The sequence below is a fragment of the Castor canadensis genome, chromosome 2, assembly GCF_047511655.1.
Source record: "Castor canadensis chromosome 2, mCasCan1.hap1v2, whole genome shotgun sequence".
Classification (NCBI taxonomy): Eukaryota; Metazoa; Chordata; class Mammalia; order Rodentia; family Castoridae; genus Castor; species Castor canadensis.
Window position 1 is genome coordinate 49,633,578 of NC_133387.1, and position 24,701 is coordinate 49,658,278.

General features: G+C 38.1%; 1 protein-coding gene across 6 annotated transcripts; it reads left to right on the top strand.

The window, feature by feature from the left end:
- Window positions 1-1,968: 1,968 nt before the first annotated feature.
- On the top strand, window positions 1,969-24,151 carry Samd9l (sterile alpha motif domain containing 9 like). 6 transcript variants are annotated; one of them, XM_020161155.2, is made up of 4 exons: window positions 1,969-2,175; window positions 3,708-3,785; window positions 16,169-16,348; window positions 17,158-24,151. In XM_020161155.2, the coding sequence occupies exon 4, from the start codon at window positions 17,180-17,182 to the stop codon at window positions 21,926-21,928; it is 4,749 nt and encodes a 1,582-aa protein (XP_020016744.1). In that variant the 5' UTR covers window positions 1,969-2,175; window positions 3,708-3,785; window positions 16,169-16,348; window positions 17,158-17,179; the 3' UTR covers window positions 21,929-24,151. The 6 variants fall into 6 exon arrangements, with proteins under 6 accessions (XP_020016744.1, XP_073920840.1, XP_020016746.1 ...); XM_074064739.1 differs by lacking the exon at window positions 16,169-16,348; XM_020161157.2 differs by lacking the exon at window positions 3,708-3,785 and having other exon boundaries at window positions 16,166-16,348.
- Window positions 24,152-24,701: the final 550 nt, after the last annotated feature.

Sequence of the window (24,701 nt, forward strand, 5' to 3'; positions counted from 1 at the left end):
TCCTCTGTCTACTCTAGCTCTGATTCCCACAGATCACTGCTCTTCAGGGCCACCTTCCTGGGCTCTTACTTCCTGCTCTGGGCCATCACTCTCTCACTACAGACATCTACTTTTCTCTGTCAATAGAATGGTTTTAGGACTGAATTATTTGAAAATGGAAGGAGAAGAAAGAAGGAAGAGGCAGGAAAGGAAAGAGGAAGAGTTCATTTATTTAATTCCATATATCCTTGTCTGGCAACTTATCAGAACTACTCAGGGAGCTTTTAAACTTTATTGATGCTTGACCCTATCCCTAGAGATGTAAGATTGTTCAGCACAGATCATGGGCATCTTGTTTTATGGAAGGTTCCCAGATGACATTAATGTGTACTGTGTGTTGAGAACTACTGCTCTAGTGGGGGCAAAAAGGATTATTGAGTGCAGGTGAATGTGAAAAAGCCCATCAGATGGCTTCAGTTTTGTCCAGGACATAGAAATAACTGTTATCAGTTAAGAATTACAGAGGCCAAAATTGTCAGGGACCAGAAGTGAAGAATCTATGAAATAATGCTTACGGAGAGAGAAGGATGAAGCTTAATTTAAAAACAGTAGAGTACAAGGCAGTGGATATTGCCCATTAAAACTATAAGCTTCATAAGCTTCATAACCTAGCAAACTTTCTTAAATATTAAATTTATATTAATGGAATATAAGAACAAAAGTGAAAGGAAGCAAAAATAGGAAAATAAGGGTGAGTTTGGATAATATGGTCTTTCTCCCTCTTCCTATATTTCTGAAGTATGAAAGTAAACTTTTGTTATATTTGGAATGGAAAAAACAATAACTTTAGCTTTATTGAGGTGTAAATGACATTTGAAATATTGTACACATTTAACGTACACATCTGGATGAGTTTGGGCATTCACACACACCTGTGGTACCATCATTACAACCAACTTACTACCTCCTCCAAAAGGAAGTATTTTAATTTTCAAAAGATAAATGCTGATTCAGCAAGCAGAAGAATTTAGGGGCACCACTGTGGTCTGCAAGGGCTGCGTAACAAAGTACCACAAAGACTGGATGGGTACCTTAAACAACAGGGACTTATTTACTCACAATTTTGGAAGCTGGAGGTCTGAAATCAAGGTGTCATCAGGATTGGTTTCTCCTGAGAATGCTTTCTTTGGTTGACAGATAGCTATCTCCACCCCATGTCTTCACATCTTCTTCCTTCTATACATGTCTATGCCCAAATTTTCCCTTCTAAAAGGACATCTCAACGAAAATTTAATTAAATAGCTCATTAATTCATTAAAGGGCACCTCATTCTAACTTCAAATGCCTCCCTAAAGACCTAACCTCCAGACTATTTGGGACAAGGGACTAGAGAGAGGGATAAGAGAGACAAAGGAGGTGAAAAGCGGGTGAGTAACTGTGATCAAAGTACATTGTATACATGTATGGAAATGTCATAATGGAACCCATTCTTTTGTGCAATTAAAAAAACCTGAAAATCGAATGTTTTAAAAAGTAAAAAATAAAAATTAAAAAAATAGCAAAACAAATTTTAAAAAAACCCTATCTCCAAATGCAGTCATATTCTAAGAGCTAGAATTTTAGCATATGAATTTAGAAGAGGAAGAATTCAACCCAATAACGGCACTTAGACCACACCAAGACTTAATGTTCCTTCTGGTATTTCTGTTGTCTTTACATTGTAGTGGAGTTTCCCCCTGATTTCTTATGACTTAAAAATAAGTCTGGAAAACAATGGTCACAGTTTATTGATAATTTTCTGTTATGTTATTTTAATTTTTTGATGGTACTGGGAATTAAACCCAGAGCCTCAAGCATGCTAGCCAAGCATTCAACCACTGAACTATAGCTTTAACCCAAAAAATATTTTATATCCTTCTAAATCTAAATAAATGTGTTCTCAGCAAAACGGAAACCCTCTGTGCTCCACTTCCTCATTCTGCTTCTGCCTGAGAATGCTCACATTCAGAAAGAGTCAGAGAATCGGGAGGACAGAAAACCTCACAGCTTAATGGTTTAGTTATTTGTTTTTATTTTTGCTTTTTTAAAGGATCCTGTAATCATATATCTCATAGCCATCCATACAGAAGTAAGAAAGCAAAGGCTAAAATGACTGGTTTGGAGTTTCTGACATAAAAAGTTTTCAGGAAAATTCTGGTGAGTTCCTAAATGATTCAATCTTTTTATCATTTATGCCTGTGGGGGGACAACTATTTCTTAAAGACTCCAGCTATACTTTTTATATCAATACATGTTTGTACATAAACTGTTACTTGTAAAAATATTAAAGTAATTAGAAATACCAGTATATTGCATACATATGAGTATATTTAACTGATATTAACTTGCAAATGCTTTTTAAAAAAGAAATGTAACATTAAGTGTAATTAGGATGATAAGAATGAATCAGAATAGTGAGAGGGTTTCTGGTTGTGGCAAGTGGGCAGTGGAAAAAGGATAGAAAAACAGTCCAAAGAGAGTCAGAAATTTAGCATAGAAGATTGTAACAGAACCTGTAGTACTGTATAAATATGCAAAATTCTGTCTTCTAAAATAAAAGATGTTATTAAAAGTTTTACACTTCATCGGAGACAAAACCTTCCAGGAGTTAGCTATTTTTCTATTTAAATCTTTCATTCACTTCCATCTCATACAACGATCTGGTTGAAACTTTAAAAATTCAAAGGAAAACAAAACCAGCTTGCTTGTGTGTAGTTTCAGTTCGTCAGGGTGTGTGTAGATCTCCTGGGCTGCAGCCAAGACTCTGAAGCTCCACCCAAGCAGCTCTAAGAGTCCTGCAGAGCAACTCCTGGACTTTGGAGAGCTGGAGTGCTGCTGAGGATCCCCTGAGATGGAAGTGTGCCTCCGTGCTTACCCCCAAGAGCTCTGCTAACTTCATAATTACTGCTCAACAAAAAAAAAAGAGAAAACTGGAGTGTTCTTTTGAAAATGACATCCTATAGCTGCTTTGTCAATAACTAATCTTGCTAATAATAAGATTCATTTTCACATTTGTTTAAAAACAGGAAGCTGAGGACATCTAGGAAGCCAAGAGTTACACCAAGCATTCTCAAAGTATGTCCTCACCAATCATGGTGATTTGATGTACAGGCTCCAAAATTCATGAAGGGCAAACTATTTTTAAAGCTTTATTGAATGTCACAGGTTCACATCATCATATGTTCAAAATTGCTATCATGAATAAAAGAAAAATGAAAAAAAAAAAAAAGAAAAAAAAAGTATAAAAGCAAAAAAAAAAAAAATTGCTATCATGTTAAGAGGAAGGGTTGAGAAATCTTTGACATTGTAATAGGCTCAAGGTTGTTAGTGAAAAGAGACAAAAACAAGGCATTGTCAATTTTTCCATTTGTCAGAAGGCTCCAGATTTGGGGACTAAACATCAGTGTACCTATCTGAGAAAAATACTTCTATCTCCATGGTTATCTTACTGGCAGAATCTGAACAAATACTAGAGAAATCTGTCCCCTGTTACATGGCACCAAGTTCATTTTGCAGACAGACACAGAATGACTCACTGGCTAGGTGAGGCCAAAGAGCTATAAAAGGAGGGATGGGCTACAAAGGGAAATGCCTGATATGTTGCTTCTGGACTGTTGGGTGCTGTTTGGAATTGCTGTGCTCTCTGGCTAAACCAAAAGAGAAAATCTGGAGTTCATCCTTTCATTTAGGATACAAGAGAGGGTAGATGGCTAAACACTGGAAAAGGACTCGTGCTGAATGAAGGTACTGCGCAAGACCTGATCAGGGTGAGTCTGTGGGAAGAGGGAAGCCCCTCACCAGGACAAAGGTAGCAGGTGACAACAGCTGACTTTGAGGACCCTCCTCCTGTGGACACCTTGTAGAAGAAATGGCCTAGTTCAGGACTATTAGTGACACAGCAGAAAGTTGAGAAAGTCAGTTATGAAACTGGATGCCTATGAGAACTTCAGGAAAAAATATATTTACAAGGAGCAGTAAGGGAGTCAGGGGGCTAGACCAGATTTAGAAATATAAAAGTAACCTGTAATATGAGAGGGGTCACAGGTGCCAAACCACATGTACTCTTTAGTTCATAATAAAGAACTTGACTTTCACCCTGAGTCAGACAGAAAAAGAGAGACTGAACAGAATATTGGTATGATATTATGTACATTTTGACAGTGTCACTCAGCAGTTATTTTGAAAAGTCCCCAAAGAGATACATAATAGCAAGAGGGAGTCTTGCAAGGGAACTATTCTTGTAGCCCAACAGAGATAAGATGGGGCTTGGCCCAGGTGGAAGTGGGAGCATGTCTGACTGGCATAGGATTTGCTGCACATTACATATAGAATACCGGAGGAGAGAAAAAGCATGTCTGAAACATATTTTTGGATACTTATTTTATCAAAAGTATTTAAGCAGAAGAGATGATTGATCCAGGTTAAGGATGTCCCTTTCACTATTCTTTCAAGTTTTCTTTATGTTTGAAAATGGACGAGTTCCAAATCAAAGAGCTTCATAAAGACATATTTTAAGATTCTAATATACAAAGCAGTTTTCAGAAAAGCCCTGATAATTTTCTAATTATTAAAGCCTTATTTAGCCAACTCTTTTTTAAAATCTTTAAGAATAAATTCTGAAAACTAATACAGATCTTTTAAAATGATATACTTTTATATGCACAGAAGCTATATCTTATGAAATGATTCTAAAAATAATGAGAAATATGTGTATCACTAGATGAAACTAGTGCTGACTACAGAATTCTTTAAATTAAAAAGAAGGCCTTCAGTAAGCATGGTCAGTGAGCAAGAACAATATTTCTGCAGATGGAAGCTGTGGGGATGAGGCTAAAACATGAAGGCAAAATGTAGACCAGAAGATCAGGAATCCAAGCATAGCAAACCATGCAGAAAATTGTAGCTAGCTACAAACTCTGTCCTATGTAACATAAGATGATATCAAAAGTTTGCATCTAATTAAAGACAAAACCCTCTGTTTAATCACAGTTTTCTTAAAGACTTTCCTTGGCAACTAGCTTATTGTGCAGACTATGTGAAGAAATACACCACTGAATCATGCAATTCAGGAACATGAAACTTAACTGTGGTTTCGTTTCCACTAAGCGTCGGAGCAAGGTGGGGCTCGCTGGGCTCCAGCCAGACTGGGGGCAGGGATACCTGCACTGCTGCTGAGGCCTGGCCTCCTAGTGGCAAGGTGGGCATCAGAAACCTGCAACTCTGACAGCATGCTGGTCAACCCCAAAGGGAGGAAATAAAAGTCACTAGGGAATAGATTCTGAAATTGAGTACTAAAAGGAAACTCTGAGTTTCAGAATTACTCTCTTTGCCTTAGGATAAAGTAGAGGATTTCCCCAAGCTCCAGCCAGCTGTACTTGGCCCATAGTAGATATAAGTTTCACGTGCATTTACTTTAATGATGCTGAGCAAAAGCAAACACAACAACCAAGACAACACTGGTTCTTACCCAACTCCCCTCTATGGTGAACTGGGAAATGGGCTGGCTGAGAGCTAACCTAATTCATCATGACAGTTTTCCTTACCACAACTCCTTCCTCTTTATGTATACTATGTTGCTTTTTGTTAACTATTAGGTTCCATTGTGTTTGAAAAATGTTAACATGAAGAATTTGAAGGAGTCAAGGTATTATATCAAAGCATTAGTAAAACTTTTTACCCAAATCATTGTCACCTTGAACTAAATAGCTCCCTCAAGCCATATAAAATGCCCTTATAATTGACAGATGGCAAAGGTGATGTGAAAGTGCTGTCAAACAGATAGTAGCTACAGGCTAGGGATATAGTTCAGTGGTAGAGCACTTGTCTAGCATGTGTAAGGCCCTGGGTTCTATCAGCAGCAAGACAAACACACACACTCACACACACACACCAGACACATATAAATGATAGATAGATACAGTGTCTGGAAGTCACTATGCATCTCCTTGGCTGCCATCATAAAAGTGGGGCACCTAAGAAAGTTTTTGATGTTATAAATGGATCTTCATCTTTGAACAATGAGGAAAATAAGGTAAAGATAAGATAGAGATAAAAAGATAATAGGCTTGTGGATGGCAAATGGCTGTCACCCTATCTGAGAAGAGTATTTCTATCTCCCCAGAATTCAAACAGTAAAGAACACGAGAGAAAAGTTGTCACCCTATGATGGACCAGCCTTTCTCTCTCTCTCTCTCTGCCTCTCCCTCTCCCTCTCCCTGTCTCTCTCTCTCTGCCACACACACACACACACACACACACACACACACACACACACACACACACACACACACGAGTATCGTTGAGCATGTAGAAGTCTGTAAACAGGATATCCTTAATGTGCTGCTTCTTGCAGAGTTCTGAATCTGAGAATTGCTGTAATCACCAGCTAACAAAGAGGAACCCAGGAGCTTTTCCTCACACTCTTTGAGGTGTCCTAAGGAGAGGGTTGGTAGGTTGAGCTGCTGGGAGAGTACTCTGACTAAGTGAAGATGGTGCCTCGGATCAGAGCACAGCCAGTTTGTGGAGTGTGGTAAGAGTATCTCCAGAGGAAGGTGCCTTTGCCCGGGGCACTGGGGCACTAAGAAGAGTAGAGGGCAGAGGATCTTGAGCAGAAACAAACCTCCTCCAGGGAGAAACGTGTGTGAGAAATATGCTCACTCAGAAACTGTAAGGCAGCAAAAGCTGATAAGGAAACATGGGCTCATGGTGGGACTCCAGGTCCCTGAAAGATGTATGTTTACTAACTTTTCCTTAAAAAAGTAAATTCCTTTCTTCCACATGATGATCAGTTGACTTGGACGCTGCACTAGGTTCTGGTGCAATGGATAACAAAATGAAGAGATTTCCAAGCCCTTTGTTCCAATAGGCATTGCTACCTCATGGACTCCAATAGTACAATTCAAATGTTTCAATACTCAAAAAAACCTTAACTTATTCATTCAACAAAACACTGAATACTAAGTTAATGTCAGACCCCAGGGATTTTCCAATAAGTGAAAAGCAAAAATATCTGTTCTCAGACTGATTATATTCTAATTACTAAGATTGAATGAAAAACACAATTAAGTAAAATATATTGTATATAGATCTTAAGAAGAAAAATTGAAGCAGAGAAGAGTGAATGAAAGTGTTTGATGTGACATTTTAGGAAAGGTATCCAACAAAGGCCTTATTGAATTTGAGTAAAGGCTAGAGGAAGTGGGTATGAACTTTCCAAGCAGAGGAAACGATTAGTATGAGGACCTGATGTGCAGAGCATAGTAGGTGTTATTTGAGAAACAGCAAGGCTGAAGTGAAGTGAGCAGAGGCAATGAGGACATAAACATAGACGGGTGGGTAGATCATTAAGACTTTATCTGAGCACTTCAGCTTTTCTTCCAGGTGAGATGAGAAGTCATTGGTAGTTTTTTAGCAGAACAGCAGGACTCCACTTACATTTGAACAGAATCATGTTGTTGGAATGAACAAGGTGAAGAGTAGAGGCAAAGCCAGAGTCACAGAAGCCAGGTAACAAATTATTAAAATAATACAAGAACGAGACAGTGACTTGGATCAAGGTGGTGACAAAAGGAATGTGAGAAATTGTGGAATTCTTAGAAAAAGTATTTGCTACAATAATGAATGTGAGGTGTGTGAAAATGGAAGCAGTGAAAGATGCTGATAAAGTTTTTGCCTTGAACAATTGGCAGATAAGACTGTGGGATGAGCAGTTTGAGCTAGAAGGGGAAAATTATCAGATCTATTTTGGCCACATTCATTTTAGAAGGACTTTTAGATATTCACGTAGACCTAGAGAAGGCAGATATGTGGCCATCCTAGAAAAAAATCAGAGATGATAACATTACTTTGGAAGTCAGGGGTCCACAGACTATAATTAAATACAAGATGGGTAAGATTCATAGAGAGAAACTCTACCTAAAAAAGAGAGATACAGACTAAGCCTGAGAAGCACTCTGACATTTAGAGGTGGACAGTTTGGGAAGAATCAGTAGAGGAAACAGAGAAGGACCAGCCAGAAAGACAAGAGGAAGTTGTGGTAGCCCGAAAGCCTGAGAGTGTCAACTAAGAGAGAGCAGTCACTTGTTTCAAATACACCGCTGTGTCAAACATTGCTTTTATCAATGCCAAATGCAATTGCAGTATACATCCTCCTACTAGGATACCCCCTCCTCACATCCCAGAATTATACCCCTTCTTGTGTCTTACACAAAGCACTTATCACGATTTGCCATTACAAGCTTTTTGGAGTGTGCATGTGTGACTTTTTTTTATTGTTTTATTATTCATATATGCATACAAGGCTTGGGTCATTTCTCCCCCTGCCCCACCTCCTCCCTTACCACCCACTCCATCCCCACCCTCTACCCACCAACCCCTCAATACCCAGCAGAAACTATTTTGCCCTTATCTCTAATTTTGTTGTAGAGAGAGTATAAGCAATAATAGGAAGGAACAAGTGTTTTTGCTGGTTGAGATAAGGATAGCTATACAGGGCATTGACTCACATTGATTTCCTGTGCGTGGGTGTTACCTTCTAGGTTAATTCTTTTTGATCTAACCTTTTCTCTAGTTTCTGGTCCCCTTTTCCTATTGGCCTCAGTTGTTTTTAAGGTATCTGCTTTAGTTTCTCTGCGTTAAGGGCAACAAATGCTAGCTAGTTTTTTAGGTGTCTTACCTATCCTCACCTCTTCCTTGTGTGCTCTCGCTTTTATCATGTGCTCCATAGTCCAATCCCCTTGTTATGTTTGCCCTTGATCTAATGTCCACATATGAGGGAGAACATACGATTTTTGGTCTTTTGGGCCAGGCTAACCTCACTCAGAATGATGTTCTCCAATTCCATCCATTTACCAGCGAATGATAACATTTCGTTCTTCTTCATGGCTGCATAAAATTCCATTGTGTATAGATACCACATTTTCTTAATCCATTCGTCAGTGGTGGGGCATCTTGGCTGTTTCCATAACTTGGCTATTGTGAATAGTGCCGCAATAAACATGGGTGTGCAGGTGCCTCTGGAGTAACCTGTGTCACAGTCTTTTGGGTGTATCCTCAAGAGTGGTATTGCTGGATCAAATGGTCGATCAATGTTTAGCTTTTTAAGCAGCCTCCAAATTTTTTTTCCAGAGTGGTTGTACTAGTTTACATTCCCACCCGCAGTGTAAGAGGGTTCCTTTTAACCCGCATCCTTGCCAACACCTGTTGTTGGTGGTGTTGCTAATGATGGCTATTCTAACAGGGGTGAGGTGGAATCTTAGTGTGGTTTTAATTTGCATTTCCTTTATTGCTAGAGATGGTGAGCATTTTTTCATGTGTTTTTTGGCCATTTGAATTTCTTCTTTTGAAAAAGTTCTGTTTAGTTCTCTTGCCCATTTCTTTATTGGTTCATTATTTTTGGGAGAATTTAGTTTTTTAAGTTCCCTATATATTCTGGTTATCAGTCCTTTGTCTGATGTGTAGCTGGCAAATATTTTCTCCCACTCTGTGGGTGTTCTCCTCAGTTTAGAGACCATTTCTTTTGTTGAGCAGAAGCTTTTTAGTTTTATGAGGTCCCATTTATCTATGCTATCTCTTAGTTGCTGAGCTGCTGGGGTTCCATTGAGAAAGTTCTTGCCTATACCTATTAATTCCAGAGTGTTTCCTACTCTTTACTGTACCAACTTTAGAGTTTGGGGTCTGATATTAAGATCCTTGATCCATTTGGAGTTAATATTGGTATAGGGTAATATACATGGATCTAGTTTCAGTTTTTTGCAGACTGCTAACCGGTTTTCCCAGCAGTTTTGTTGAAGAGGCTGCTATTTCTCCATCGTATATTTTTAGCTCCTTTGTCAAAGACAAGTTGGTTATAGTTGTGTGGCTTCATATCTGGGTCCTCTATTCTGTTCCACTGGTCTTCATGTCTGTTTTTGTGCTAGGACCATGCTGTTTTTATTGTTATTGCTTTGTAATATAGTTTGAAGTCAGGTATCGTGATACCTCCAGCATTGTTCTTTTGACTGAGTGTTGCCTTGGCTATTCATGGCCTCTTGTGTTTCCATATAAATTTAACAGTAGATTTTTCAATCTCTTTAGTGAATGTCACTGGAATTTTGATAGGAATTGCATTAAACATGTAGATTACTTTTGGGAGTATAGACATTTTTACTATGTTAATTCTACCAATCCATGAGCATGGGAGATCTCTCCACTTTTTATAGTCTTCCTCAATCTCTTTCTTCAGAACTTTATAGTTTTCCTTGTGGAGGTCTTTCACATCCTTTGTTAGGTTTACACCTAGGTATTTGATTTTTTTTGAGGCTACTATAAATGGAATTGTTTTCATACATTCTTTTTCAGTTTGTTCATTATTAGTGTATAGAAATGCTAATGATTTTTCTATGTTGATTTTATATCCTGCTACCTTGCTGTAGCTATTGATGATGTCTAGGAGCTTCTGAGTAGAGTCTTTTGAGTCTTTAAGGTATAGGATCATATCATCTGCAAATAGGGATATTTTGACAGTTTCTTTACCTATTTGTATTCCTTATATTCCTTCTTCTTGCCTAATTGCTCTGGCTAGGAATTCCAGTACTATGTTGAATAGGAGTGGAGATAGTGGGTATCCTTGTCTGGTTCCTGATTTTAGAGGGAATGGTTTCAGTTTTTCTCCATTACGTATAATGCTGGCTGTAAGTTTGTCATATATAGCTTTTATAATGTTGAGGAACTTTCCTTCTATTCCTAGTTTTCTTAGAGATTTTATCATGAAATGATGTTGGATCTTATCAAAGACTTTTTCTGCATCTATTGAGATGATCAAGTGGTTTTTGTCTTTGCTTCTGTTAATGTGGTTTATTACGTTTATTGATTTTCGTATGTTGAACCACCCCTGCATTTCTGGGATGAAGCCTACTTGGTCATGGTGAATAATCTTTTTGATGTGTTGCTGAATTCGGTTTGCCATTATTTTGTTAAGAATTTTTGCATTGATGTTCATTAAGGAGATTGGCCCATAGTTCTCCTTTTTGGAGGTGTCTTTGCTGGTTTTGGGATAAGTGTAATACTGACTTCATAAAATGTGTTAGGCAGTTTTCCTTCCCTTTCTGTTTCATGGAACAGTTTAAGGAGGGTTGGTATCAGTTCTTCTTTAAAGGTCTGATAGAATTCAGCAGAGAATTCATCAGGTCCTGGACTTTTCTTTTTGGGGAGACCCTTGATTGCTGCTTCAATGTCATTTTGTGTTATAGGTCTATTCAGGTGATTAATTTCCTCTTGGTTCAGTTTTGGATGATCATATATATCTAGAAATCTGTCCATTTCTTTAAGATTTTCAAATTTATTTGAATATAGGTTCTCAAAGTAGTCTCTGATCCTGGACTTCCATGGTGTTTGTTGTTATCTCCCCTTTTGCATTCCTGATTCTACTAATTTGGGTTTTTTCTCTCCTCATTTTAGTCAGGTTTGCCAGGGGTCTATCGATCTTGCTTATTTTTTCAAGGAACCAACTTTTTGTTTCATCAATTCTTTGTATGGTTTTTTTGGTTTCTATCTCATTGATTTCAGCTCTTATTTTTATTATTTCTCTCCTTCTATTTGTTTTGGGATTTGCTTGTTCTTGTTTTTCTAGGAGTTTGAGATGTATCATTAGGTCATTGATTTGGGATCTTTCAGTCTTTTTAATATATGCACTCATGGCTATAAACTTTCCTCTCAGGACTGCCTTTGCTGTGTCCCATAGGTTCCGGTAGGTTGTGTTTTCATTTTCATTGACTTCCAGGAACTTTTTAATTTCCTCTTTTATTTCATCAATGATCCATTGTTCATTAAGTAATGAGTTATTTAGTTTCCAGCTGTTGGCATGTTTTTTGTCTTTACTTTTGTTGTTGAGTTCTACTTTTACTGCATTGTGATCAGATAGTATGCATGGTATAATTTCTATTTTGTTATATTTGCTGAGGCTTGCTTTGTTCCCTAGGATATGATCTATTTTGGAGAAGGTTCCATGGGCTGCTGAGAAGAATGTATATTGTGTAGAGGTTGGATGAAATGTTCTGTAGACATCAAGTAGGTCCATTTGATCTATTGCATATTTTAGATCTTGGATTTCTTTATTGATTTTTTGTTTGGATGGCCAATCTATTGATGATAATGGGGTGTTCAAGTCTCCCACAACCACTGTGTTAGAGTTAATATATGCTTTTAGGTCTTTCAGGGTATGTTTGAGGAAATTGGGTGCATTGACATTGGGTGCAAACAGGTTGATGATTATTATTTCCTTTTGGTCTATTTCCCCTTTTATTAGTATGGAATGTCCTTCTTTATCTTGTTTGATCAATGTAGGTTTGAAGTCTACTTTGTCAGAGATAAGTATTGCTACTCCTGCCTGTTTTCGGGGGCCACTGGCTTGATAAATCTTCCAGCCTTTCATCCTAAGCCTATGCTTATTTTGTCGGTGAGATGGGTCTCCTGTAAGCAACAAATTGTTGGATCTTCCTTTTTAATCCATTTGTCTAGTGTTGCCTTTTGATGGGTGAATTAAGTCCATTAACACTAAGCGTTAGTACTGATAGGTATGTGGTGATTCCTGTCATTTAGTTGTCTTAGTTGTTTGAAGGTTTGATTGTGTGTACCTAAGTTGAGGTTACTCTCTACTTTCTTGCTTTTTCTTTTCCTGTGGTTTGGTACTGCCTGTCCTTTCGTGGTTATGCTGGGTTTCACTTTCTATGTGCAGCATCCCTTGAAGAATCTTTTGTAGTGGTGGCTTTGTGATCACATATTGTTTTAGTTTCTGCTTATCATGGAAGACTTTTATTGCTCCATCTATTTTGAATGATAGTTTTGCTGGGTAGAGTATCCTGGGATTGAAGTTAATTTCATTCAGTGCCTGGAAGATCTCACCCCAAGTTCTTCTTGCTTTTAATGTCTCTGTTGAGAAGTCTGCTGTGATTTTGATGGGTTTACCTTTGTGTGTTACTTGTTTTTTCTCTCTTACAGTCTTCAATATTCTTTCCTTAGTTTCTGAACTTGTTTTAATGATGATATGTCGTGGGGTAGTTCTATTTTGATCTGGTCTGTTTGGTGTCCTGGAGTCCTCTTGCATCTGTATGGGAATATCTTTCTCTAGATTTGGGAAATTTTCTGTTATTATTTTGTTGAATATATTACGCATTCCCTTCGCTTGCACTTCTTCTCCTTCTTCAATGCCCATGATTCTCAAGTTTGGTCTTTTGATTCTTGCATTTTCTTTTCACAGGTCTTAAGTTGTTTAATTAATAGTTCTTCAGTTTTTCCTGTTATTACCATTTCATCTTCAAGTTCTGAGATTCTGTCTTCTGTTTGTTCTATTCTGCTGTATTGGTCTTCTGTTTTGTTTTGCAGTTCTGTTTCTTTCTTTTTTCTGAAGTTTTCATATCCTGGGTGGTTTCCTCTTTAATATTGTCTATTTTTGTCCTGAGTTCACTTATCTGTTTATTAATCGTGTTCTCTGTTTCACTTTGGTGTTTATGCAGTGCTTCTATGGTTTCCTTTATTTCTTCTTTTGCTTTTTCAAATTCCCTATTTTTGTTGTCTTGGAATTTCTTGAGTGTCTCCTGTACATTTTGGTTGACCCTATCCAGTATCATCTCTATAAAATTCTGTTTGAATACCTGTAGTATGTCTTCTTTTAAATTATTCTTGTGGGCTTCATTGGGTTCTTTGGCATAGTTTATCTTCATTTTGTTGGAGTCTGGATCTGAGTATCTGTTTTCTTCATTTCCCTCTGGTTCCTGTACTAATTTTTTGCTGTGGGGAAACTGGTTTCCCTGTTTTTTTCTGTCTTCCCGTCATTGTCCTTGGTGTTGTTACTGTCCCTGTACTGTGTGCAATTAAGTATTTTCTAGCTTGTAATAATAGCAATGGTAATATTTAGAATGGAAGGGTGAGAGGAGATGGAAAGCAAGAAGTTAAAGAAAAAGGGAAAAACAAATAAACAGACAAGTAGGAAAAAGAAAACAAGGAATCAAACAAAAAAGTTTCAAAGGTATAAACAGGGAGTGTTAGTGTACTAATCGACAGTAAGCTGAACAGGCATTAGAGAGACAGAAAGAGGATTGAAAATAAAAAATAAAAAGAATAAAGATAAGAATAAAAATAAAAAATAAGTAAATGAAAGAAATATATATATATATATATATATATATATATATATATATATATATATATATATATATAAAATAAAACAAAATGAAAAATAGAAGGAAAAAAAACTTCCAAGTTCAAATGCAATGAAGTTTCAGTCTTAATAATTTTGGTGTCTGTCTCAGTCTCGAATCCTGGAGATCATGCCTCAGATGTTGTTCTGTAGTTGTCTCATCAAAGGGGATGCATAAAGTAGAACAAAACTGCACACACACAAAAAAAACCCCACAAAGTATCCCAAGTTCAAATGCAATACAGTTTCAGTAAGTTTTTCAGCATGCAGGTGTAGTTCAGTTGTTTTCTTATCAAAGGTAAGGAGAGAGAAAAAAAAAGCGTCTGGAGACAGTTCTGAGAATGGTATCTGCGGCTGTGGCTTGCCTGCCCGCTGCTGTCAGCCTGCTGTTGCTGGAGGCGTTATTTATGCAGATCTCAGGAGTGAGCTTAACACTCACCTGGCCCTGCAGGCTTTGTTTACTCAGAGTTCTCCTGTGCACAAGCCTCTGCTACAAGCTTTTCCCTTTCCAAGCACACTGGGGGAGGTAACACTGCACCTGCTTTCTCAGGCCTGCATGTTTGTTTACAGCTCACGTGGGAAGTGAGTCTTCCCCCCATCCTGTGGAGTTTTCCTCTCTCTGCCACTCTCACAAGTTTTCCTGCTCCTGAGTGCTGGGCGCGCACCCCTGCTCCCACCGGAGCCTCTCCAGCCTGCCCGGCTTGTTTCTTTACAGTTCCAGGAAGGATTCCCTTCCCCCGCTCTTCAGCGCCCAGTGCACCCCACCCTCTTTCCCATGTGTCTTTATTGTTCTTATTGCTTACTACTCAGTTTCTCTTTTTTCCCTGGGTGGAGGTCGATCTGTCCAGGGAGTTATGCTGATCTGGCCCACGGTTGTCTGTGGGAGTACTGCAGTACCACTAAGCTCACCTTGTCTGCATCTTCCCAAGCCTTCTGGGCGCAGGTTACTGGAGGCCCAGGGGCCCTCCTGGTTTCTCTGTTTAACATGAAGTGGAGATTCTCTGCGCCAGCTGGAGTTGTGGAGGGGTCAGTTTTGCCTCTTCTTGGTGGTTTTGCCTGCAAGGTGTGTCTCCAGTGTCTCTCCAAGATTTCACTATAGGAGGCTTGCTTTCTGATTCCTCCCTCTAGCCGCCATCTTGGAATTCCCCGTGACTTATTTTTTTCATCTTTTACAATGAACTATGAGTAAGTATCATGAAAGAACTGTTTTGGTTACCAGTTTTTCTTGAGCATGCCTGGTACAGAAGAGGTACTCAGTAAATACTTGTTGAATGAATGAAAAAGGACACAATTTAATGTAAAAAATGTTTATTTCTAGCTATAATATACACACTAACTTTTATGGGACTTCTCTAAGATCACTCCTTCTATACAACATATAAAAAACATTGATCATGTATATATGGTTCATTATGCCAGCTGCCCATAGTCCTGCCAGTTAGTTCAATATTAATCATGACCTGTAGGTTGAAGCTAAGAGTAATTAAGATAATTCAAAACACTAAACAACCAGAAAAAAAAATTATCAAGACGAGTGGAGTCTCCTTTGCCCTGTGGTTGCAAGCCTAGAGCCTGGGCAAATCATTCTGGTGCAAATATGGTATTCACATCCTTAAACAGGTATCATGAGTTTCTTCTCTGGCCAATGTGATAGGTCTGTGCCCCACTTTTGTCCATTGGTTCTCTTCCTTTAAGATGTTCTGTGTGAGTTTTGCAAGAAATGCTAAACAGTTGGGTCAAATTGCAGTTTGTCTAGCATTTGTGACTGGTTAGTTATACATTCCTTAAATCTTAAATTGCAAAAATTACAAATCTTTTTAAGTGTTTATATTTTCTCTCTTCATAATTTATCTTGATACTTCTGGGTTTCTCAGCCCAGGTTGCTTTTCATTTACTTATCATTAAAATATCTGTTTTCTTGGCTTTTCCCAAGTTAAACCAATTTATTGACTTAGTTTTTTAATTCTGACTCAGCAGATCTGAAGTGGAGTCTGAAAATTTCTATCAGCTGCTGGTGGTGGTCTGGATAACACACCTTGACAACTGCCACTCTTGACTTGGTCTGCACAATAGAGTCATCCAGAAGTTTGTTTTAAAGGACTAGTGCCTGAAAACACCACCCTTGAATTCCTTCAACCAATTGTAGCAGAGTCTCAGGTGTGGGATCCAGGTGATTTTAGTGTTTAGCCAAGTTAAGAACGTCTGTTCTAAGCATCCAGAATATTTAGCCCTTGCAATTCAGCAGAGTACCTAATGGTGGGTTTTCATCAGTCTCATATCAATAATTCTGGTGGAAATGGTTTAAATGCAGGTTAAAAATTTGTACTATTCTTCCTACCTATTTCAGGCAAGCAAGACAAGTTTGAACCACTGCTAGTCTATTTTCATACTCTCTGAGAGCTAGAAGAATTAGTCACCCTAGTCAACTATTTGCTTCCAAGTCCCCCAAAGCTCTAGACTTGTGGCCCAACAGTTTGAGCTCCAAAAAAAAAAAAGGTGATGATTTAACTAATTTCTTTGTTACAAAGTAATTAAAGTGGCTAGCTTCCAAGATACAAATGGGGCTTCCTGTTCCCCAATTGACCTCCACTTATTTAGTTTCTTTTTTTTAAGTTTATTTGCAAAATTCTGCTATGGAAACCAATTTCTGTGTTACTAAAGACTCTGGTTTTAAGTTATAAAAACAAAACTTTCACCAAGTTAAGCACAAAGGAAAATTATTATAAGGATTAAAAGTGTATATCACCTAGTTAGAAGCTGCTGCTTATTTCATAATAAGAATTACAATTGCCTGTGAAATGAGAGTATTATTTGGGACTGCAAAACTATGAGAATAAATGTCAAGCAGTTTTAAGTTCATATTGAAAACTATTTTATATATAGTATTTGTATAAAATTATATACATAATTGGCTATGTGATTTCAATGATAAAATATAATGCTAAAATACTTATTTTTTTTTCCAGGGAATAAATTTGAAGTTTTGACATGAATGAACAAGTAACTCTACCTGAAATGATCAAAGACTGGACCAAAGAGCATGTTAAAAAATGGGTAACTGAAGACCTCAAGATTGATGAGAAATATGGGCAAATTTTGTTTAGTGAAGAAGTAACAGGATTGGTCCTGCAGGAATTAACTGAGAAGGACCTCAAGGAAATGGGACTCCCACGGGGCCCAGCACTTTTGATAAAACGTACATATAGCAAATTAAGTAATAGTTCCCCTGAAAGTGACAATCAGGATTCTAGACAATTAGATCATACAAAACCTTCCAAAAAAGACCACCAAAAAAAGCCAAAACAGACAAAAAATGAAGAGGAAAAATCAACATCATTCAATATTGATCATGATGTCAGAGAGATCAGGGATACCTACAAACAAGAATTGATTCTTATGAAAGAAAATGCATTAACTGAAACAAGTGAAGACAAGGAAAAGAATAAATTGAAAACTGAACAGTTGACTTGCATGACATACCCATTTGATCACTTCCATGAGAGCCATCGCTACACAGAACATCATATTCTACAACCTGAAACAGGACCACTCAATCTCATTGACCCAATACACGAGTTCAAAGCTCTCACAAACACAGAAAGAGCCACAGAAGAGGACATTAAGATGAAATTTACCAACGAAGTCTTCCGATTTGCATCAGCTTGTATGAATTCACGCACCAATGGCACCATCCATTTTGGAGTTAAAGATAAACCTCATGGAGAAATTGTCGGTGTGAAAGTCACCAGTAAGAATGTCTTCATTGACCACTTCAATCTAATGATCAAAAAGTATTTTGAAGACAGTGAGATCAATGTAGCCAAGAAGTGTATTCGGGAGCCAAGGTTTGTGGAAGTCCTACTGCAGAACAATACACTATCTGACAGATTTGTCATTGAAGTAGATGTTATTCCCAAACATTCTGTATGTAAAAAAAAGTATTTCTACGTTAAGATGCAAAGTTTTACAGATAAAACATGGAAACAAAGCCAAGATCATTCACTGTTTGTGAGAGAAGGAGCTAGCTGTAAGAATATCCTGGCTAATGCAAAGCAACGGGATATAAATTTCAAAGAATTTGAAGACAATTTAAAGTCATGGATAGCATGTAGAAAACAGGCAGAAGAAGAATATAGGATGAAGGCACCTAAGAAAGAGAGTGAAGGACTGAAGTTGGTTAAACTTCTCATTGGAAACCGAGATTCACTGGATACCTCCTACTACGATTGGTACATTCTTGTAACAAACAAGTGTAATCAAAATCAAATAAAGCATTTAGATTTTCTAAAGGAAATTAAATGGTTTGCTGTGTTGGAATTTGATCCTGAATCTCAGATCAAGGGAGTGGTCAAAGCTTACAGAGAAAGCCGAGTAGCAAACCTTCACTTTCCGAGTCAGTATGAAGAAAAGACAACAACCATAGGGGAGAAAGTTTCTACTCTGAAACTTTATGAGCAGCCCAGTTGGATATTCTGCAATGGCAGATCAGATCTGCAAAATGAGTCATGTAAACCTCTGGAACCACATTTGTGGCAGAGAGATAGGGCATCTGCAATTAGGAAACTGATCTTATTTCTCACAGATGAAAATATAATGGCAAGAGGGAAGTTTTTGGTGGTGTTTCTCTTACTCTCTTCAGTGGAAAGCCCAGGAGATCCATTCATTGAAACTTTCTGTGCTTTCTATCAAGCTCTCAAAGGAATGGAAAATATATTGTGTATCTGTGTCAACTCGCAGATTTACCAGCGATGGAAAGATTTGCTACAAACACGACTGACAATTGCAGAGGAGTTAGCAAACCACAGTACCTCCAATTTAAATATAGATCTGGTAAACAGTACTATCCTTAAATTGAAATCAGTGACTCAGTCATCAAGAAGGTTTTTGCCCTCCTATGGATCTTCCTCAGTTATCCTAGAGAAAATGGAAGAGGACATATTGACTGCACTGGAAATCCTCTGTGAAAATGAGTGCAAAGACACAGACATAGAGAAAGATGAATCTAAATTCTCAGAGTTTAGGAAATCAAAAGAAGAACACTTTTATCGAGGTGGCAAAGTATCTTGGTGGAACTTCTATTTTTCTTCTGAAAGCTATTCTTCAGCTTTTGTGAAAAGAGACAGTTATGAAAACCTTAAGCATATAATAGAAGAATGTGCAGATTCTCCGAAACCAATATTTGCAAAAATCATCAACCTTTACCATCATCCAGGCTGTGGAGGTACTACATTGGCTATGCATGTTCTCTGGGACCTAAAGAAAAAGTTTAGATGTGCTGTGCTAAAAAACAAAGCAACTGATTTTGTAGAAATCGGAGAACAAGTAAGCAAGCTGATCGCCTACAAGGTAACCAACCACCAGGATTACATACCTGTTCTTCTCCTCGTGGATGACTTTGAAGAACAGGAAAATATCTACATTCTACAGAATACCATCCATACCTTTTTGGCAGAGATAGGTTTGCAATATGAAAAAACATTGGTAATTATCTTAAATTGCATGAGATCCCAGAATCCAGATAAAAGTGCAAAATTGGCAGATAGTATTTCACTAAAATACCAACTTACTCCCAAGGAACAAAGAGCTTTTGAGGCCAAACTGGAGGAAATTGAAAAAGAGCACAAGAACTGTGAAAACTTTTATTCCTTTATGATGTTGAAAGGCAGTTTTGATGTGGCATATATAGAAAATGTAGTAAGGAATATCCTGAAAGAACAGAAAGAAGACAGCAAGGAAGCAGAACTCATTTCTTTCCTGGCTTTACTCAACTCTTATGTTATTGACTCTACAATTTCACTGTCACAGTGTGAACTGTTTTTGGGACTCGCATACACTAGCACACCCTGGAAACCTGAAAGTCTAGAAGACAGGATGGGAACCTATTCTACACTTCTAATTAGAACAGAAGTTGCAGAATATGGACGGTACACAGGTGTGCGTATTATTCACCCTTTGATTGCCATTCACTGTCTAAAAGAACTGGAAAAAAGTTATCACATGGATAAATATCAAATTGCATTGAAGATACTAAGTGAGAATTTATTCTATGATTCTGGAATAGGAAGGGAAAAATTTCAGCATGATGTGCAAACTCTTCTGCTCACAAGACAGCGCAGGGAACATGGAGATGAGACAGACACTTTGTTTTCCCCATTAATTGAAACTCTGCAGAATGAAGAAACTGAAAGAGTCTTGATGGCAGGAAGCAATCGATTCCCACAAAATGCATTCATTTGTCAAGCCTTGGCAAGGTATTTCTACATTAAAGAGAAGAACTTTAACACTGCTCTACACTGGGCAAATAAGGCAAAAAAGAGAGCACCTAAAAATTCTTACATCTCAGATACACTTGGTCAAGTCTACAAAAGTGAGATCAAATGGTGGTTGGATAAAAATAAAAGCTGCAGGAATGTTACTGTTAATGATCTTACATATTTCCTAGAAGTGGCTGAAAAAGCCTCAAAAGCTTTCAAAGAGTCTCAACAGCAAACTGATAGTAAAGACTATGAAATGGAGGCCTGGTCACCACAGAAGTCTCAAAGGAGATATGACACATACAATACAGCTGGTTTCTTAGGCGAAATAGAAGTCGGTCTTTACACTATCCAGATTCTTCAGCTCACTCCCATTTTCCACAAAGAAAATGAACTATCCAAAAAGTCTGTGGTAGAGTTTTTATCTGGAAAGGGGATAAAAACTGACCTAAAAAATGAATATTATTTGGCTCTCAGCAAGTACACACCCTACCTGCAAAATTTACAATTAGATTTGAAAAGGTGCTTTGATTTTTTTCTTGATTATACGGTTCTTCTAAAAACAAGGAATGTCCAAAAAGAAATGACAGAAGTCACACTGAGCAAGAAGGTCAGTCGTTGTTTCAGGCAATACACAGAACTTTTCTGCCACTTGGACTTGAGTCCATTACAGGGCAGGGAGAATCAATTACTCAAAGAGGAGAATTGCAGGAAAAGTCTGGAAGCTTTGAGAGCAGATAGGTTTTCTGGACTCTTGGAATATCTTAATCCAAACCACAAAGAGGCTGGAACTAACATGGAAAATATAGTGAAACATTACACCTTCCTACTTCATCAAAACCCAAACAAACGGTTCACAAAGGAGAAACAAAATTTCATTTTAGCCAACATTATTCTCAGTTGTCTAAAACCCAATTCCAAGTACATTCAACCATTTGACATACTAAAAAAACAGCTCCGAGAAGTCTTGCAACTGGTAGAACTAAATCACCCATATCCATATTCTTATTTCTTGGCCTGCCTCCTATTCTGGCCAGAAAACCAAGAGCTAGATCAAGATTCTAAACTGATGGAAAAGTACGTCTCGTCCTTAAATAGATCCTTCAGGTCGCAGTACAAGCGAATGTGCAGGTCCAAGCAGGCCAGCACACTTTTCTATTTGGGGAAGAGCAAGGGTCTCAATAGACTTGTTCACAAGGCTGAAATAGAGCAGTACTTTAGTAAAGCAGAAAATACAAATTCTGTCTGGCAGAATGGCAAGGTGTGGAAAATCAAAGAGGTCAAAGACCTCCTATGTCGGCTAGTTGGTCAGGCTGAAGGCAAACTAATCTCTATAGAATATGGAACAAAGGAAAAACTAAAAATACCAGTGACCTCTGTGTACTCTGGCCTACTCAGAAGTGGCAGGAACATAGAAAGAGTTTCCTTCTACCTAGGATTCTCCATTGAAGGCCCTCTGGCATATGATATAGAAGTAATTTAAGAAGCTATGTTAATTCAAATGTTCATTCATGTCAGTCTAAGATTGCACTTCTTCTCTACCCTATGACATCTTCTTGACATTATTGGCTTAACTCTAATCACAAATTTCATTTTTGTCTCTCTAAATCAATTAGAAACCTTTCTAGGACATGCAATGTGTCTACACCACAGAACTTAGCATACAGTAGAGGTAGTCATTTAATATTTCAAATATGTATTTTTAGATGAGCATATTTCATTAAGAAGTTGCAATGGGTATCCATTTTTCTCAACGTAACTGGTTAAATCTCAATAAATAGGGTTTTAAATTGACTTTTCTTATTTCCCAAATTATCTCTTCACTGTGAATACAGAGATTTAACTAAAGAATATGAAAGCATGTCCCAGGTACATTGACCTCAAACCCACAGAACCACCTTATCTTGGCATCAGTAAAATTTCTGTGGAAGTACTGGGTGTGTTGGTGCACCCCTGTAATACCAGTATGCAGGAGGCTGAGGCAGGAGAATGGCAAGCTCAAGGCCAGCCTGGGTAATGAAGCAAGACCCTACCTTAAAAAAAATGTACATCAAAGTTAAATACTTTGTTCCCTACTCTCCTTTGAACTCCTCCCAACACACATACACACACACACACACACACACACACACACATACATACACACACACACACATACATACACACACACACATACATACACACACACACACACATACATATACACACACATACACACATACACACACATATACACACACACACCCCAAAGAAGTCCTGCTTGAATTCTCTCCATTCTCTTGCCGCCTTTCCACATGAATCTGTTCCCTTCGCCATTCTTGTCTCCTGTGCATGTAGCCTATCTCCATCTGAGTTTTAGATCCCATCTCCCTCAGCTTCATTTTTCCATTCACTGTGTTGTTTTGTTCTACTTTTTAACCTGTGCTGGGTGCATGCTGTTCTCTCTCCAAGATTCCCTTATTTTTATCCAACATTCTCCATATAGTTATTCTTATTTGTTCTTCACAACTCAGCTCAAGGGTCACCTCCACCACGGACCTCTTCCCTGACCACCCCAATCCCTGCCTGATTAGATGGTTTCCTCATGGCAATATGCGCTTTTCATATTCCACTACCAGGAATGGCATCTCCGAGCTCAATTCCACACCTACAACAGCCTCAGCAGCTTTAAACATCATTCTAGAGCTTGGAATTTAAGAGCTACCTGATGCCAATAAAAGGAAATACATGCTAAAAGAATATTAAAATTAAAAAATGTTTGTTTATCCATATATTTGTATCCTTCAAAGTAACCTAACTGTTCTAAACTTCAGATCCAATTTCTATTGACATTGAAAGGTCCATGCCTTATCAGAGTTCTCATAACCAGTATTTCTGCAAATCTAGGGAATATTCACATGGTCCACAAACGTGCCCCTGGTTCTCAAAGTCATATCTGCTGGAGACTCTACTCCCCACAGCTATTTTCATCTTCTACTGTCCACCTGTCTATCTGGCAACAGATTCTTCCAAGTGGTAGCACTTTCTGCAGTATTCGTAGATTTGTAGACATAGGCCCATCCTGAAATTCTTCAGAATGCAGCTAAAGCCAGGCTACTGCATTTAGTAAGACACAACTAAAGACATGCTACAAAGGGAAAAAGTTATAATGAAAGGAGGAAAAGCTATTAACTGTTTCTGTGAGCCATAACTGTCCTCATATCTGCCCCATCTAGCAGGTTACATAGGGAGCTTCTCTCTCCTCACCCAATTCAACAGCCATGAGGTAGACTTGTCCTTGCTCAGTTCTCCCAAATGAGACATATCCTAAACATATATTCATGACTCAAGTTTAGGCTGAAAACCCTTTGAGGTCCCCAGAAAGAATTTTATGCTGAAATGTCACAATAACCCAATGAGAACTAGTTCAACTTCCTATTTCAGAGTGAAGCCTTTACTTTTTTCCCAAAGAGCTCATTAAAATGATTTATGCAAACCAATCCTGTCCTCCTGAAGAGAAACAGGAAAATTTATAATAGCCTTAAATTCCAGCCTATCCATTTGTATCTCAAAAATACTGGAATCTAATTTCTGCTCAGCAAAGTCTGCTAAAACACAACAAAATACAATTTTAACTAGCTTTTATCTTTAAACAACCTCCCCTTTCTTTTTTCCAAAGTTGTCATCAGGGAAACCTGAAAATAAAAACTATTGCATTGAATATTTACTACTTTGTGATTCTGTGTGTGAATTCTACCACCTGAGGACTCAGTTCTCCTATGTTGTCTCCAGCAAGTTCCACCTACATAGGTAGATTAACATAACTGATAACAGCACAAGGAATGGTTGCACCAGCTGATCTTCTAATTTGAAAATGTTAAGAGTAGGCAGACATAAGTGGGGAAACAGGAAGGCCCCCACCCCCATCTGAAACATTCCAAATATAACAACAACCCTGGGTTTAGGAATAATGAAACCCTCCTAGAGGGACATCTTCATTTCAAAGCCAAACATACACATGCTTAATATAAAGGCCACAGGTGACCACTGCATGACCCTCACAAGTGGCATCAGATAGAGAAAGGCAAAAAGGATCCACCCCATACACCATCTGACCTCACTTTTCCTACTGCCTAGGGGCCTGCCTTCCCACAACCAGGAAATGTGTACCTGCTCTGGCTCATTTAGGCAGAATTAAGGGCAGACTCAAAGGCACCAAGAGACTTCTACTCTCCATTGCCTAGGAAAGGACCCAGCACAACTATACCTTGAAGAAG

What these genes read in the sequence shown, in the direction of transcription:
- Samd9l (XM_020161155.2), top strand. Translation starts at nt 17,180, where the DNA reads ATGAATGAACAAGTAACTCTACCTGAAATGATCAAAGACTGGACCAAA.